This window comes from Musca vetustissima, unplaced genomic scaffold, assembly GCF_032173495.1.
Source record: "Musca vetustissima isolate MV318-11 ecotype Yass unplaced genomic scaffold, APGP_CSIRO_Mvet_v1 utg16036, whole genome shotgun sequence".
Classification (NCBI taxonomy): domain Eukaryota; kingdom Metazoa; phylum Arthropoda; class Insecta; order Diptera; family Muscidae; genus Musca; species Musca vetustissima.
The window spans coordinates 76,175-91,571 of NW_026880467.1; the positions used below are offsets into that span (position 1 = coordinate 76,175).

The 15,397-nt window shown below is 32.7% G+C and overlaps 1 protein-coding gene across 3 annotated transcripts; it reads left to right on the plus strand.

Moving 5' to 3' along the window:
- The first annotated feature begins 556 nt into the window (after positions 1 to 556).
- Positions 557 to 12,991, plus strand: LOC133326137 (long-chain-fatty-acid--CoA ligase 5). 3 transcript variants are annotated; one of them, XM_061534814.1, is made up of 9 exons: positions 557 to 671; positions 757 to 911; positions 10,560 to 10,733; positions 10,801 to 11,692; positions 11,763 to 11,965; positions 12,033 to 12,115; positions 12,218 to 12,446; positions 12,514 to 12,687; positions 12,814 to 12,991. In XM_061534814.1, exons 1-9 carry the CDS (start codon positions 605 to 607, stop codon positions 12,949 to 12,951), a joined length of 2,115 nt encoding a protein of 704 aa, XP_061390798.1. In that variant the 5' UTR covers positions 557 to 604; the 3' UTR covers positions 12,952 to 12,991. The 3 variants fall into 3 exon arrangements, with proteins under 3 accessions (XP_061390798.1, XP_061390800.1, XP_061390799.1); XM_061534815.1 differs by lacking the exons at positions 557 to 671; positions 757 to 911 and adding exons at positions 7,746 to 7,829; positions 8,091 to 8,126; XM_061534816.1 differs by lacking the exons at positions 557 to 671; positions 757 to 911 and adding an exon at positions 7,744 to 7,829.
- The last annotated feature ends 2,406 nt before the right edge of the window (positions 12,992 to 15,397 follow it).

A 15,397-nucleotide genomic window follows, 5' to 3' on the forward strand; every position in this document is an offset into this window, starting at 1 on the left:
TGTTATTATGCTTAGGTGTCTTAGATACTTCGATTTCTGAATCATATTCATTGAAAATGTTCCTTAGCGTATTGATAATTATCTGTAGAAAGCAATACAATTTGATTATAATGTGTTTTGTTTTGATATTTTGAAAACACGAATCTGTAGAATTGCTCAGTGGTACCTAAAAGAAGTAGTTATTTCAGATCATATTTGTATATTATGATAACGCCATAATCCTGAATTAATATTAATTAAAAACATAATTATTCATGAGTTCCCTTAAAATAAAATTCAGCAATAATTATTTTCTTTTTTTTATTTTCAGATTTGTCGTTTTAAGTAGAAAATAAATTTTTGAATTGCTAACTTGTGTTAATCATCTCAATTCAACAAACTCAGGAACTCAAAACACGTAAAACTGAACAAAAAACACTGCATCGATGCATCATTTTTAAGATTCACATTGTTAAGATAATCTAATTATATAATAATAATTACAACTACAATAAAATTGAAAAAAAAAACTAAACTAATAACAATAGCAAAAGGCTACAGCACGTCCTCCCCCATTCAACTTTAGTAGTAATAAAAAGGATAAGAACAACAACAACAATTACATATGTCGCCAGAAAAGTCAATTTGGGCCTATTTGAATCATTTCATAATGAGCAACATTTCATATTTGTGTAAGTAGTTGTAGATGTATTTAATGCAATAATGGAAATTCTTGATTTGCTTTGTTTCTGTCTTTCTTCCATTTTGCAATTACAGTTGATGAAATCGATGGTTATCTTTATTATTTTGGTGGCACAGCCGGTGTACTAACGCTAACTGGCATTGCCGCAGCCTCGGCTTATTATTTTACATCCCGGCCCATACCGGAAAAACCATTAGTGCCTCTGGAAAATCAATCGCCTATACTAGAAGTGAGTATATAATTATAATTTTTAAACAAATGGGCGAGTGATGTGTGCCATGTACATATGTATGTGTGTCCAAATAATAAGTGATAGTGTTTTGAATAAAACATATGTTTGGAAACAATCCAATATCTTAATTGCGGAAGTTGGTGAGAACTTTAAGCAGACATTTATCCGGATGTGTTCAATTTTTAGTAAATAGCTAATTAGGGCTGTTAATAACCGTACAAAGTTCACATAAATTATACATCGACGGTACAATAACAAAAACTAAACTATGCTACCATCCAGGACATACTTACAGCAGGAGGTGAATTCATTCCATAGTCATGCTTCACTGTTAATCATTTTCAAAAATTACATTAATATTGTGTCTTTTCTCTAACAAAAAAGGAAGAAAAATTTTAAAATTTATAATGAAAAAAATCCAAAAAGAATTTCGATTAATGATTTTTTTTTAAATACTGGAACAGATTTTTTTTGTATTTATTTATATATTAATTTGTAGTCGACCGAGAGAGGAAAATAATTTTTTTCAATATTCCGTCCAAAGAGACAAGACATACTGTACATACATACATCTTGTAGGAATTACTAATGAGCAAATAGTTGCATCAATCATGACACGCCTCAAATATTTATAATGTAATTTAGTATCTGATGTGAACGTTGTCCGTCCACTTGGCGGACTACTGAACTCATTTTCTATCTTTGTTTTTGTTGTTGTTATAGAAAGCAGTTCCTCAAATGTATACATATATATATACGAACTAATATACAGGGTGGACCATAATGTATAAATTTAAATTCTAAATTTATTTTTTTAATATTATTACTTGAAAATAATATCAGACTATAAAATGTTTTTAGGGTGATTTTTTTTGATTTTTAATTGGTATCATTTATGGTTAGGGAACACCCTGTATATTTTTTTATTTCAGTTTGTTAATGCGTACATAAGAATGCATAATATATTCTAAAGGCAATATTAATGCATTTTATTCTATATATATATATATATATATATATAGATCTCAATCCATAAAAAAATCTTCATAGAGGGGGTTTAACCGGAAAATTTTCTAATGTAAATGCCGTTTAAATATTAAATCCATATTTAATATAAATTTTACAAAATAAGGCAATGAACTCGATATTTTTAAAGGGCACCCTAATGTTTCATATACCACATTCCGTTAATTTTCAATCAAAATCATTTATCGATTATATAAATTTGTATTTCTATTTCGTTATGGACATATATTTTTTTTTAATAAAAAAATCAAGGGTTGAGAGCGTATAATTATCGTCAAATCGATGACGCTGGGATTGTTACAACCCCGCATTGCAATAGCCTCCCCCACCAAAATTTGCATGAATGAATTTTATGCAAGGCGGCTACCAACACTCCACTGCACATGCAAATTGAATTCAATATTCATGTTGCGGCATTCGCAACGCAACAACAAAGATAAAAACAACAACACTACAAGACTGAAGAATAAAAACCCCAATTCATCATGAAAATAATGTGTAAAATGTAGGAATTTCTCTTGAGTTGCCTGCTGTTGCCTAACAGACAGTTGAACGCCTCGCAAGTTTACGTTTCCCGGGGGGCTATTTTTATACGACATGTCTGCCATCCATTTCAAATAAAAATAAATAAAATAGAAACAAATAAAATACCCTATGATGTTCGAATACAACAATTAATTGTTGTGGTTTTTTTACATACAAAATAAATACACATTCGTACGAACTACAATGTGTGTGTATGTGTGTTTACATGTGCAACATTGTGGATTCAAACCACCGCGTTCAATATGCAATTAGAATTGTTTACTATTGTTGTTGCAGAGAAAAATCCCTTGATACTGTTTTGTTGTTGGTCATAAGTAGGGAAATTTTAGATTTAAATAAGATAGATCAATACATTACTAAAATGCATGTCCACCATTCTCGATTTCAATTTTGTACGAAAATAAACTATTTGGTAGGCTTGTAACTACATCCGTACATTTATTAGAGCACGTAAGAGTGGAGAAACCCACTTACCTAATTTGTTTCTTTTTTAAAAAATAACAAATATTTTTTCCTATTTGCACTCCTTAATAGATTTCAGCATTTAGCATTAAAAAACTATCACTTTCATCCCAGAATCAGCAACAAAATTATAACAAATTGATTTCATATATTTTAAAGATTAAAAATATGTCTCATACTTCATGAAATATCCAATCTACTGATCCCAATCGGCTTTCCTTTAACATTTGTTATTATAGAAAATACCAATTCTGACTCATGTGTTTTGTTGCATGATGTTAAGGTGTATAACAAGTCACTGTTTGCAACATGCCACTTAAGTCACATGCGAATGATTTATCTGCGTGAGTGTCTGTGTGTTGGTGCTAAGGATTTCCCCAGTTATTCGCATGTGATCTTCATGCAATTGTCTAATGTTCATTTGTGGTGGGACTCCCCCCCCTACACACACACACACACACTTACAACAAATGTTTTTATTTTCTCTCTTTCAATCGAATATCTCTTTCGTTTGGCACTCTTTTCCAACAATCTTCAGATATATGCAAAGACGATCATTTCGGTCTAAAAAGTAGATGAAGATGAACGGAGGTAAACAGATTGTCTGACTGGCAGACAAACGAAAGATATACCAAAAAATGTTCGCTCAGTACTATTTTGAACGTCTACCGTGTTGCGAAATTTCCGAATTGTGTTGAGACGCGCGTGAAAATCTTTTGTGGTTGGATATATACGGAAAATTTAAAAAAATCGAAAATTGCACTTTAGGAAGATTAACAAATAATACAAATAAATAATAAATTGGTGTGCTTCAAAAAAATTGTAAGATGTAAATTCCAAAATAAATCTGCCAACATAGTGGTCTTTGAGATGCAAATTAAAAAAAGTCCATTGTCTATGAAAGCATTTTCAGTAACACAAAAACAAAAATTAGGCGACTCTCAATACGTTTTTATATGGGGATGTGACAATTTTGCTTTGCCATCTCATTTATTACGTAAAACCCCGAAGAAGTGCAACCAAAACCAACAAAGCAAGAAATGACCACCATAAATAACGTAATTGATTGTGGTTTCTGCTTTTGGCCACTATTTGTTTCGAAATCTCTGCCAAACAACCTGACAATTTGTCGCCTAAATATAAAACAACCAATAAAAATGTCTATAAACAATTTTTCGACAACCAAAAAAAGAAACATTTTTAATAAAATTAGCAATTGCATATTTAATGTTCTGTGGGTTCTCCATAACAATTCTATTTGTGTCTAGAAAAAAAAGTGAGAGAAATTTTAATATTTCCCTGACAAAAAAAAAAAAATACCACAAAACACCAGCAATGCCTTGTTTTCTTTCTATACGATACACTTTTTTATTCTAATACCGTTTTGATATATGAATGAATAAATTTAAATTGTCTGCCATTAAGAAGAAAAAAGTGAAAATAAAAGAAAAAAATAACAAACATTTTTTTTTTTTGAAAAAATCTCCCCTCCCTATTGGCCGGTTGCGAATAAGTTTCTTCTTGATTTCATTATCTTACGAATGACTCAGTTATGAATTGAAATAAAATTTAAAAATTCGCTCTAGTTTAGTTGCTGTTGCGTTAGTGTTTCTGTTTGTTATTTTATCTCTATATATATGAAAATTGTCAAAAGTAGAGGGGAGAATGCCAAACACTTATTTTTGTTTAGTAGTTTCCGTTCTTTTTTTATTTTTAAAACACAAATATTTTTTCTTTCGATGTTAATATCAATTTGTTTTAAATTCAGGTTAGTGGTTACATTAGTCTTTATTTGTGGCATTTAGATTTTTGTTTTTGATTATTATTCCGGTAACTGAAATTTAAAATTATTATCTGGTTATCTCCTGCTCGAAATAAGTTGTACTCGAAATAAGTTGTAAAAATTTATGAAAATGTTTCAAGGAAAGTGAAAATGTTCGGGTTTTTATTTATTATTAATTTATTTAAAAAATTAAATATTTAAGCCTATGTGTGTGGTTTTTTTACTTTATTTTACAAAAATCAATTTCCCGCCGATTTTTGTGGCATTTCTCTCAGTAATGGTTTGATGTTTTCAAAATCGAATTTCGTCATGGCTAATCCTCAAACTTAAATTAATGAAGATACATTAGGTATATGAAGATCTATTGAACGTTTCCATAATAGTGGAAATTCTGAAATTACTTATTACAGGGGGCTTTAAATAATTTTCCAAAATTATTTGTTTGTAAAGTTAGGTTTTCCTGATCAATTCGATAGATATAAACAAAAATGGTAATTAAAACCTAAAAAAATATTTATAAATTATTATAAATTTATATTAATGACAGGAAATTCTAATACACATTTTTCCGCTCTACAACACTTTAGGGTCATTGTAATTATATACATTTTTTTAGACAATTACATGGTTCACTGGGAATATTTATAATTGCAGAATTATTTTGAGATGTTTCGATTTTTTGAGATAAAAAATTAATTGGAAATAGTCAAGGGAAAGTTGATTAAATGCCATTGACTTAGATTTATGAAATTGGTCAATTTTTATAAAAGTTTTACATTTTTAGACTAAAGAAGTCTAGTCCAAAGATTATTATCATTTTTCGTATGTTGCTTTATGGCATTAGGTACATTTGACCAGTTCCACACTATAGTTAGTTCCCCACCACGGTATTTTTTTAAATTTACTCCAATCTGGATTGTGTGAAAATGTAATTAGTCGCAAATTAGTTTCCCAAAATGAACATTTTTATAAAATAACTTATAATTACATATTTCTCTCATAACTAAAGATTATGAAAAATCGATCCTTTCAGATTTATCTATTTCGATTTTCTATTTTTTGGACCGAATATTTAGATTAGAACGACAATTTTATAGTCAAATATAAAAGGTTCATCAATTACTCTGGGGTCTGACAAAATGTACCATATTCTTGATGCATATTTGTTCATTCCACCTATTTCTAAATGTTTCTTTTTTTGTTCTAATTGGAAAATCAATTACTTAATTAGTATACTGACACCTCATATGAATTAACAAAATAACATTTCCCCAGAGCTTTGAAAAATAAATTCAAATTTATATGATGAAACATAAAAAGACGAAATGGACATAATTTGCTCTCGAACACTTGTTATTATCGTATGACGATTGATTCGAGCCACAAATAGACTAATGTGAAATGAAACAGACTTTCTAAATCATATGACAAATGAGCTCATCGTTTTCCTACCTATCTAGGTATGTTTGATTGTTCAATCGCAAAGTGAATGAACAATTCACTTCTCATCATCATGCGATAAACAAGTAATTCACGTCCTTTTTGTCCACTTTTTTGCTCTTATTTTCTTTTCATTTCTTGTTGGTTCTTTTTGTCGAATTTTATTTTACACCAACATCTTTGAACTTTAACAAGGCCTTTGCTAACTAAATTTATATTACGGTTGGTATTTGAGACAGGCTAACATGTTCGTCATACAAAATTGTGTAAAATGAGAGAAAAAAACTATAAACTTAAAGGGGGCACGTCCCAGACGGTTGCGTTAACTACACACGCGACCTTGAATTTACTAGTCCCTCACTAAAGTGATAAAAATTATAGGAAAACAGAACGGAATGGAAAACTGTTGTTGTCACCCGAGCATAAAAATATACATGAACATACTTCGGCAATACGACTTTTCAAACACCCTATACTCTACTTTAAATGAGATAGTATGGACAACCACCTGATTTGAGGTCAATAACATTCTCGGCGTATACATATTGTCGTAATGCATACGCCACCTCAAAACATTGTGCTTCCATTCCCCAGAGTTAAAGATGTAATTCGACATTTTCTTCGGATGTGGCAAATGCTTTGATGAAATTAATATACCTTCTCATTTATGGACGAACACGAAGGCTGATGATCGAAATAACATAATTTCTTAAATATTTAGAGACGTGTGTGTCTGTGTATGTATGACGTCAAAGTTAAACAACACATGCATATACATATACATATTAATTTTTGGCATTTTTTTGCCACAATAAAAAGTCATAAGATTTTCAAGAAGAAAAACATTTCGCTATCGTTTTGTGATCCAATCAACAGAGTATCCAAAGAGTTCTTCGTCTGCCATTAGTAGGTGTTTGGTCTTTAGACGATATATATTTGTACATACACACATACATGAATCTATCGGTATCTATAGATATCCCTTAATCTCCACATTAACACCCATACATACGTAAATATCTTGTAGATTGTATCTAGAATAAACAGAAATAATGTTCTATTGCACATTGCGTTGAATGATATATCCCCCCAGGGAGTTGGTTAATCGATGTTGTTGGTTTGGTTGCTTAGTTTGTTAATCGGTTAGCCAAATAAATTCAAAGCATCTCACCGCCTGCACCACGCCATACCTCGAAATAATCTTAAATAAGCAATTTATTTTGGTTAATTTACAAAAGAACAACAATTTTATTGAAGAACCTAACAAATTAGCAACATGTGCTGGGAATAGAGTAAAAGATTGCCGGCAATCCTAATGTGAGACAGAGAGAAAGCGAAAGAGCGCGCGCGTCCTGGAAACTAATAGTGTGAAAAGAAAGCCTCAAAAAAGACAACAACATTCAATCTCAAAGAAAACAAAAAAAAGCAACATAATTCATTTAAATAAATATTCTATTAAAATAAATTGAAAACAATTATTAACACTTGCTTAAGCGGGGAAAGCAGTGGTGTGTTGTATGTGGGCTAGTAGTTGATATTTGCAAGTGTTCCATACAGAGTAGTTTCGAAAAAAATACCCCTTCAAGATGTCCTGCTGTGGCCAAATCACCACCATTCGTCCGCCCATCGACATGGCCAGTCAGAGTGATATTCTCAAGGTAATTAAAACATGTTTATAATTTGCAATGGGTTTATTGCCAAGAATACAACCTGCTCGGTATGTGAGTAGCATTAAAACAGAATTTTATTGCTAAATATGCTCTCCACAAACCGCAGAGTATTTGTTTAACATTTTAAAAGCAACAACAATTGTTAACCACAACTCCAGACTAATGCCGAGTTTTCTTCTTCTTTTCATGGTTTTTTTTTCATTGTTTTGTGGCATATTTCCATTGTTTGATTTTGATTTTATGTTTTAGATAAAATATGATCCCCGTCTAGACATTAACCGAAGGGTAGGGTAGAAAAAAAAAACATTGGAAATACATAAAGTTTCCCCATTCCCCCTGGCACAAATCAATGTTATGTGGCATGCATGTTTCGTTCAATATGTGGATAAATCAGCAGGTGTTAGGGGGCTATAACGGAAGTGGTATTTTATGAAGATGTATGAGCAAAATTACATTTTAAAGCGTATTTAAAAATTTGGCGTTTGAAAATTCTATTCAATTTTATAAAAATAATATCTGCTGTATAAGTGTAGGATAATAACTATTGAAAAATATGTTTACTCAATCAGAATTTTTAAAAAATTTATTTAATTCGATTAATAAATCATATAAATTTGTCAGTGAGTATTGTTCTTAATTTTGTTGTGGATTGTAAAACTATATTAAGGGCCCATTTGTCACTATATATAGGATACAAGAGACAATTTTTGTAGGCTAAAATGTTTCAATGAAGTTATCGTTATTGTGTGTAGAATAAATACTATTAGTATAAAAAATACCAATGTGCGTATACGTATTGATGTGAAGTATACGCAATCCGGAATACTAATTTAATGAATATCTACATTTTACACAATAAACCTTGTGTCCATGTAAATGTCTAGTTTTCAATTTAATTTCAAATAATAACACACCGACATCTCTGAATTGTGTTATGACATTCTGATATTCGCGGAAGATAGAGCAAAGTCCACTTGCGCTAACTAGCAATCGGGGATGTTTCAACACAAGTCATGTGGCCAATATCGCATTTGGAAAGGAACATTTAGACAATACACAGCAACAAAATAAAACACTTTGAAGTGTTTGTTGCAAATGCCTATTAACGAAAAAAGATGTCGGCGGTTGCGTTTTAATAACAATTATTTACATTACAAAATTGGTTTTTTGTGTCAGAAGAGGAATTAATGGCGGCCTTTTTCTTTCGTTTGAATTAACATTGAGCAACACATTATAGATTTCGGATGACGTCAAAATATGTTTTGTTTTTTGTATATTTTTCTTTTGTAAAATGTAATATACAAAACCGATAGGGGCCAATCGTTCTATATAATTTTCCAATGAAATCCAAAAATATGTCATATCCTCATCTTGTTAACAAATGGAAAAACTACTAACAGTTTTTTTTTTAAATGGGAAAAAGAAAAAACATTTAGTTTTCTTTACCGATTCTATTGTTCTGTTTGTTTTTTTAATTTTAATAAATTTATCTACCACTTCCCGGATACCCTCCTTTTACACAAGCTAGCATTTCAAATCATCATTAGTTGTGCTCGAAGAATTCGTTACGTTTTTCAACGGAAAACGTAAACAAAACGCCTTTAGAAAACACACAACATAAACGGCATGTATTACTTGTTATTGTCAATCATTTGAAATCGATGATTTAAGACCACCACCTGTCCCCCATCCAAACCCTCCCCTGCCTGAAAGGTGCCATTGATCGATCATATTCATGATGGTGATGATGAATTCATTCACTTTGACAGGTATAAACATTATTTGCATACCACCGGTCTGCATTCCATATTACGAATACCCACAAACACACTCACACAACTGCACATACACAGATGAAACAGTTGTTCTTTGAAAATCGAGCAGGTTTTTGTTCCCCTTCAATTTGGCGCCGAACAGTGGGGCGACCATTTGTGGTATTACACCACCCCAACCCACCCAACAATTTTAAAAAGGAAAGAAAAATAGACGATCTTTTTGATCATCTGGCATTCGTGTCCATCAACACTTGTTGAATATTAACATAATGCCGTTAAATGGAATGAATTTTTCAACACTGACCGCATTAAAATTTATTTTAAAAGCGTTTTAGACTTAGAAATGCTAAGTGCTTGGTAGCAACTTTAGAGAGAAGAATTTGAACGTCACTCTTGGCAGTAGCATCATTTATCTAAATTTGGTCCACCACAGCTACTGCCATGGCTATAGCTGACTGGGGCTGTGCGCAAGAGAAATTGGACTGTCGAAGCCACGTCATGTCGTTGTCTATCGTCGTCGACGCCGTCAACAGGCTAATAACAATAAAACTGCCAACAAAAGTCAATAAAAGTATTGATTGCTAATTGAAGCTCCGATAGAACGATCAGTCGGACAGACGTATGGAAAATCGATTTCATGCATTTGACGTTGACGTGACTGGTCGTAAATTTTCGCTTGGTTTAGATTTTGGGTCGATAAATGTCTTTACACGAAGGATTTATGCCTTTTGGCATGTGTGTGCCGATTGGGAATGGCCTTCGCGAAATGTCAATTTCCCTATGGCTTTAGATTTACGTCTAACAAACAATAACAACACACACACTCACACACATACAATTTATCAATTTATGCACCACTCATTACTCATCATTGTCTTGTTCTTGCATCTTTTTTCTCTTCTTTTTTCTTGTTGTCGTTGTTCGAATTCCATTCTGCTTGCAGGGTCCGGAACAAATTCACGTATCAAAGTTCTACAAAGAATCCAAAAATGGCAAATTCGTTTCGTACATCACAGAGAATGTTCGGACACTGTATCAGACATTTCGTGAAGGTGCCTATGCCTCCAATAATGGACCCTGTCTGGGATGGCGTGAAACTCTGACATCCCCATATCAGGTAAGGAGATACACGTTTTCCTATTGCATCCCCGATTAGCTAAAATTTCATTTTCATTTTCTTGCAGTGGATCAACTATGACGAAGCATTACTGCGTGCCAAAAACTTCGGCTCGGGCATGCTAGCCTTGGGCGTACGTCCCAAACAATTGGTGGGTATCTATTCACAAAATCGTCCCGAATGGATTCTGTATGAGCAGGGCTGTTATTGCTATTCGCTGGTGGTGGTACCGCTCTATGACACCCTAGGACCAGATGCCTGTGCTTTTATTATACGTCAGACTGAAATGTCAATTGTGGTCGTGGAGGACGATGCCAAGGCATCGATGCTTTTGGACAAAGCACCGCGGTCGCTGAAAATTCTTGTTGCTATAAAGCCGGTCAGGGCAGCCACATTGGAAAATGCTCGCAATCGGGGCATACAAATCTTTTCGTTCATCGATGTCGAGAAGTTGGGTGCCAAAAGTAATCATCCCGAAGTACCGCCTACCTCAGAAGATTTGTGTACAGTTTGTTATACCTCGGGTACCACTGGCAATCCCAAGGGTGTTATGCTGACACACGGCAATGTTGTCGCTGGAGTCTGCGCTGTAATACTGCAGTTGGGTGATCACCGCATCCGTGCTGGTGATGTTATGATATCGTTCCTGCCATTGGCTCACATGTTCGAGCGCTGCTGCGAGAATGGCATGTACTATGTGGGAGGCTGTGTTGGCTTCTATTCGGGCGACATCAAAGAACTGAACAATGATTTGAAGATGCTGAAGCCAACTGTGATGCCGGCCGTGCCTCGTCTACTAAATCGTGTCTATGATAAAATTCAAAATGATATCGCTGCCTCGTCCATAAAGAGAGCCTTATTTAATATGGCTTTGAAAGCCAAAGAGAAGGAAATATCCCGAGGTATATTGAGACGCAATGGCTGCTGGGATAAGCTGGTATTTAAAAAAGTGCATCAAGGTAGGTCGGCAGCTAACGTGGATACATTCTGCATAGAAATTGTTAAAATTGTTTTTTTATGTCATTACAGCTTTTGGTGGAAATCTTCGTTTGATGGTGGTTGGATCGGCTCCCTTGGCTGGTAATGTTTTGACTTTTATGCGCTGTGCTTTGGGTTGTTTGGTGGTCGAGGGCTATGGTCAAACCGAATGTACCGGTGCCATAACTTTAACTGTTCAGGGCGACTATGTACCCAATCATGTGGGACCACCAGTATCCTGCAATGCCATTAAGGTAATCGAAATGGGATCTACATCTAAAATACAACAATTTTTTAAAAAAAATTTATTACCATTTTCAGTTGGTGGATGTACCGGAAATGGAATACTATGCCAATCAAAACACCGGCGAAGTTTGTGTTCGAGGTTCAAATGTGTTCCACGGGTATGTGGGAGAGGGAGTTTCAAACTCTCCTATCGAATTATTATTAAAATTAATATTGTACTTTCTTTGGATTCTAATTAAAATTGTCTTTTATAATTCCAGTTACTACAAAGATCCTGAGAAAACTGCCGAAGCCATTGACCCTGAGGGTTGGCACCACACTGGCGATGTTGGTATGTGGCTACCGAATGGCACTTTGCGTATTATCGATCGTCGTAAGCATATCTTCAAGCTGAGCCAGGGTGAATATATCGTACCCGAGAAAATTGAGAACATTTATACCTTAAGTCAGTACGTAAATCAAGTATTTGTTTATGGTGAAAGTCTGAAGGTGGGTAGAACCGAGGCAATGCTATGCTGAACACTTTCATTGAACATTTGTATGCTTTAAATTACAGAGTTGTATTGTTGCTGTTGTTGTACCCGACGTTGAAGTTTTAAAGCAGTGGGCAATGGAAAATGGTGTACGTGGTACCCTATCGGTTCTGTGTAATAATCCTCAAGTTAAGGAACTCATTATGACCGATATGCTGAAGTGGGGCAAACAGAGTGGTTTAAAATCATTTGAACAGGTGAGTAACACCCTAAAGAGCTTGGCACTCTAATATAGAAATGAAGAAATGTTTTTTAAACTACCTATCACTATATTTATAATGTTTCCATGAATATTAACTTTGCGTTTTATTTTTGTATTTTAGGTTAAAGACATTTATCTACATCCAGATCCATTTTCGGTGCAAAATGGTCTACTGACACCTACCTTCAAGTCAAAACGGCCACAATTAAAGAGTTACTTTAAACCCCAGTTGGAGGATATGTATAAGCATCTGGCCTAAGGCTGCCAAACTTATTTAAACTATAACCAAAAAACAAAAACAATAATTACAAGTAATTTTTAATAATAATCACATGAATTCAAAAAAAGTAAACTATTTTTATGACCTATCAAAGAAACCAAAAATCAACCAGAAAACAGGCTGCAAAACTCAATTTTTAGAAATTCTCAATAACTCCTTTGATTTTTCCTTTCTTTTCGAAAATTAAAAAAAAAAATAATAAATATAAAAACGATAAGACTATTTAACTACAACAACAACATATTAAATAGAATTAAAGAGAAACAGTAACAGAGTCATAGAGCATTATATGAAAAATAAATTAGTACCTCTTTTAACACTTAATAGAAGGAAGATATGTAAAAAAAGACAAACAGAGACGTCTTATAAAAGCAAATAAACACACACAGATACACACACACACATTTATATCATAAAAACAAACGAAAGCAATAATTTCAAGAAACGAAAATACGATTTTATCACACGTAACAAAAATCCAAAACTTGATTACTTTTCAGTTCTGTTTTTTTTCTTTACATTTCGACTCAAATCTTAGAAATCAAGAAAAATAGAAAAATAATCAAATAAATTCACCTTTTTGTAGAAATTTGTAGGAATTATCAAAACCAAATTAATAATTAACATAAATACCAAAACAGTGGACAGACCGCTATGCCATGCGGCTTCAATTACAGGTAGATGGACCTTTTTTCTTTCCTGAAACATTGCGTAAGATACATATATGGATAGTTTAAAAAACTGATAGCAGGTTCTTTATATTGAAAGCATTTTGTGTTTTGTTTTTAACAAAAGTTTGGCAAACTAGACATTTAACCATTCGATCGGCGGTAACACTTTTGGGCGCCATTTTGTGGCCACCAGGGGTATGTCGCTAGGTCGAAAGGTAGATGAAAAAAAAAACATTGGATATCCTCAAACCAAAGATTTTTAACATAATTTTAAAAGAATTATTTAAACAAAACGTAGAAACAAAGTTGGTTAGTGTAATTTTTAATATTTTTTTTTCGCTGTGGCACATTGTCGTTGTATTTTATTTAAAAGTGCGAGGGATTGTGGGTGACAGACATGCACCCTCGATCATTGTTATCGTATTTATTATATGATTTTTTATACACAAAACGAAATTAGTTAAAATTTTATCATTTAGTTCTAAAATAATTCAAATATGTTGTTAATATCGTGATTTGTTTTTCTTTTATTTTGTTTGGTTCCAGAATTTATTTTTTTATTTTAGATAAATGTATGTATATATAAAATTATTTATATAAATAAATCAATGTGTTTCATTACTATATATTTTGGTATTTTATTTTTTTATTTTGGTTTCTTTTCATTTTCAAAATTTTTTTAAAAAAACGTCCAGTTTCTAGTTAGAACGGTAAGAAAAAATCTAAAAGAATATCAAAAGGAAGAAAAGAAAAAAAAAAAAACAAACAAATCAATCAATCGGGTCGTCATAATAGCCATACATCATCAACTTAATACATATAATTATAAAGCTTTATTAGAACATAAAAAAGGGGCAAAAACAAAACTCAATTATCTTCATCTCAAGAGATGAAAGAAAAAACAGAAAAACAGAAAAAAGAGAATATTTACTTTATTTCAAGTTAATTTCAATAGGAATCAAATACATTTAATGCAAACAAATAAAATGTCCTAAATTCAATAATATTAATACTGAACAGTTTTAAATGAACACTAATAATACACCACTGTAATATTGAATAACAACAAATAACAATAAATAAAAATATCAAATACACTATTTGGTTTCGAAACTTGATGGCGAAGGTAAGAGCATAGGTAAGTAAGAGGGATCGAATTTGGACGGTTGTGTTAAAATAAGTTTAAAGGACACTACTTTGCTTTGGCACATTTCGTATATTAATTTGTACTTTACTTTTTACGATAGCTCCGATTCGATCTGCATAATATTAGGGTGCCCCATAAGTTTCTTCTGCGCCACGCTATGAATGAGTCTGACGGGCCATGTATAGGTATACACATGCAGGGTTATCTCATGGCCGTTTATGGCATCGGTTTCAGTCGTTCCAGAGCTCTTTCAAGACTGTGCTCACTGAAAATCCGTCATAGATAGTGGATGGCACTACCATTGCCAATACAACGGTACATAGTCATTTGATCAAGATGGGATATGCAAATTGGTATGAAAGGGGGAGAAACTTATGGGACAACCTAATATTTGTCTGTTTGGTTTAGCTTGACATGAAATTGGTACATATCAGTTTATAGCACTTGGCTACAATCAAATAGTTAAAACTGAGTTCAAAGACCTGAAATAATAAAGACTAGACAAAATGCATTTTCCAGAAAAATTTCAATTTTCTATATATATGGTGTTGAAGTCGACTGGAAAAAAATGCAGATTTTGAAAGCTCTCTCAGAAAAAATATGGCTC

Coding starts and splice junctions, on each gene's coding strand:
- LOC133326137 (XM_061534814.1), top strand. CDS start 605: ATGTCGCCAGAAAAGTCAATTTGGGCCTATTTGAATCATTTCATAATG. Junction 912..10,559: donor ATCAATCGCCTATACTAGAA/GTGAGTATATAA, acceptor TTCTGCTTGCAG/GGTCCGGAACAAATTCACGT. Junction 11,693..11,762: donor ATTTAAAAAAGTGCATCAAG/GTAGGTCGGCAG, acceptor ATGTCATTACAG/CTTTTGGTGGAAATCTTCGT.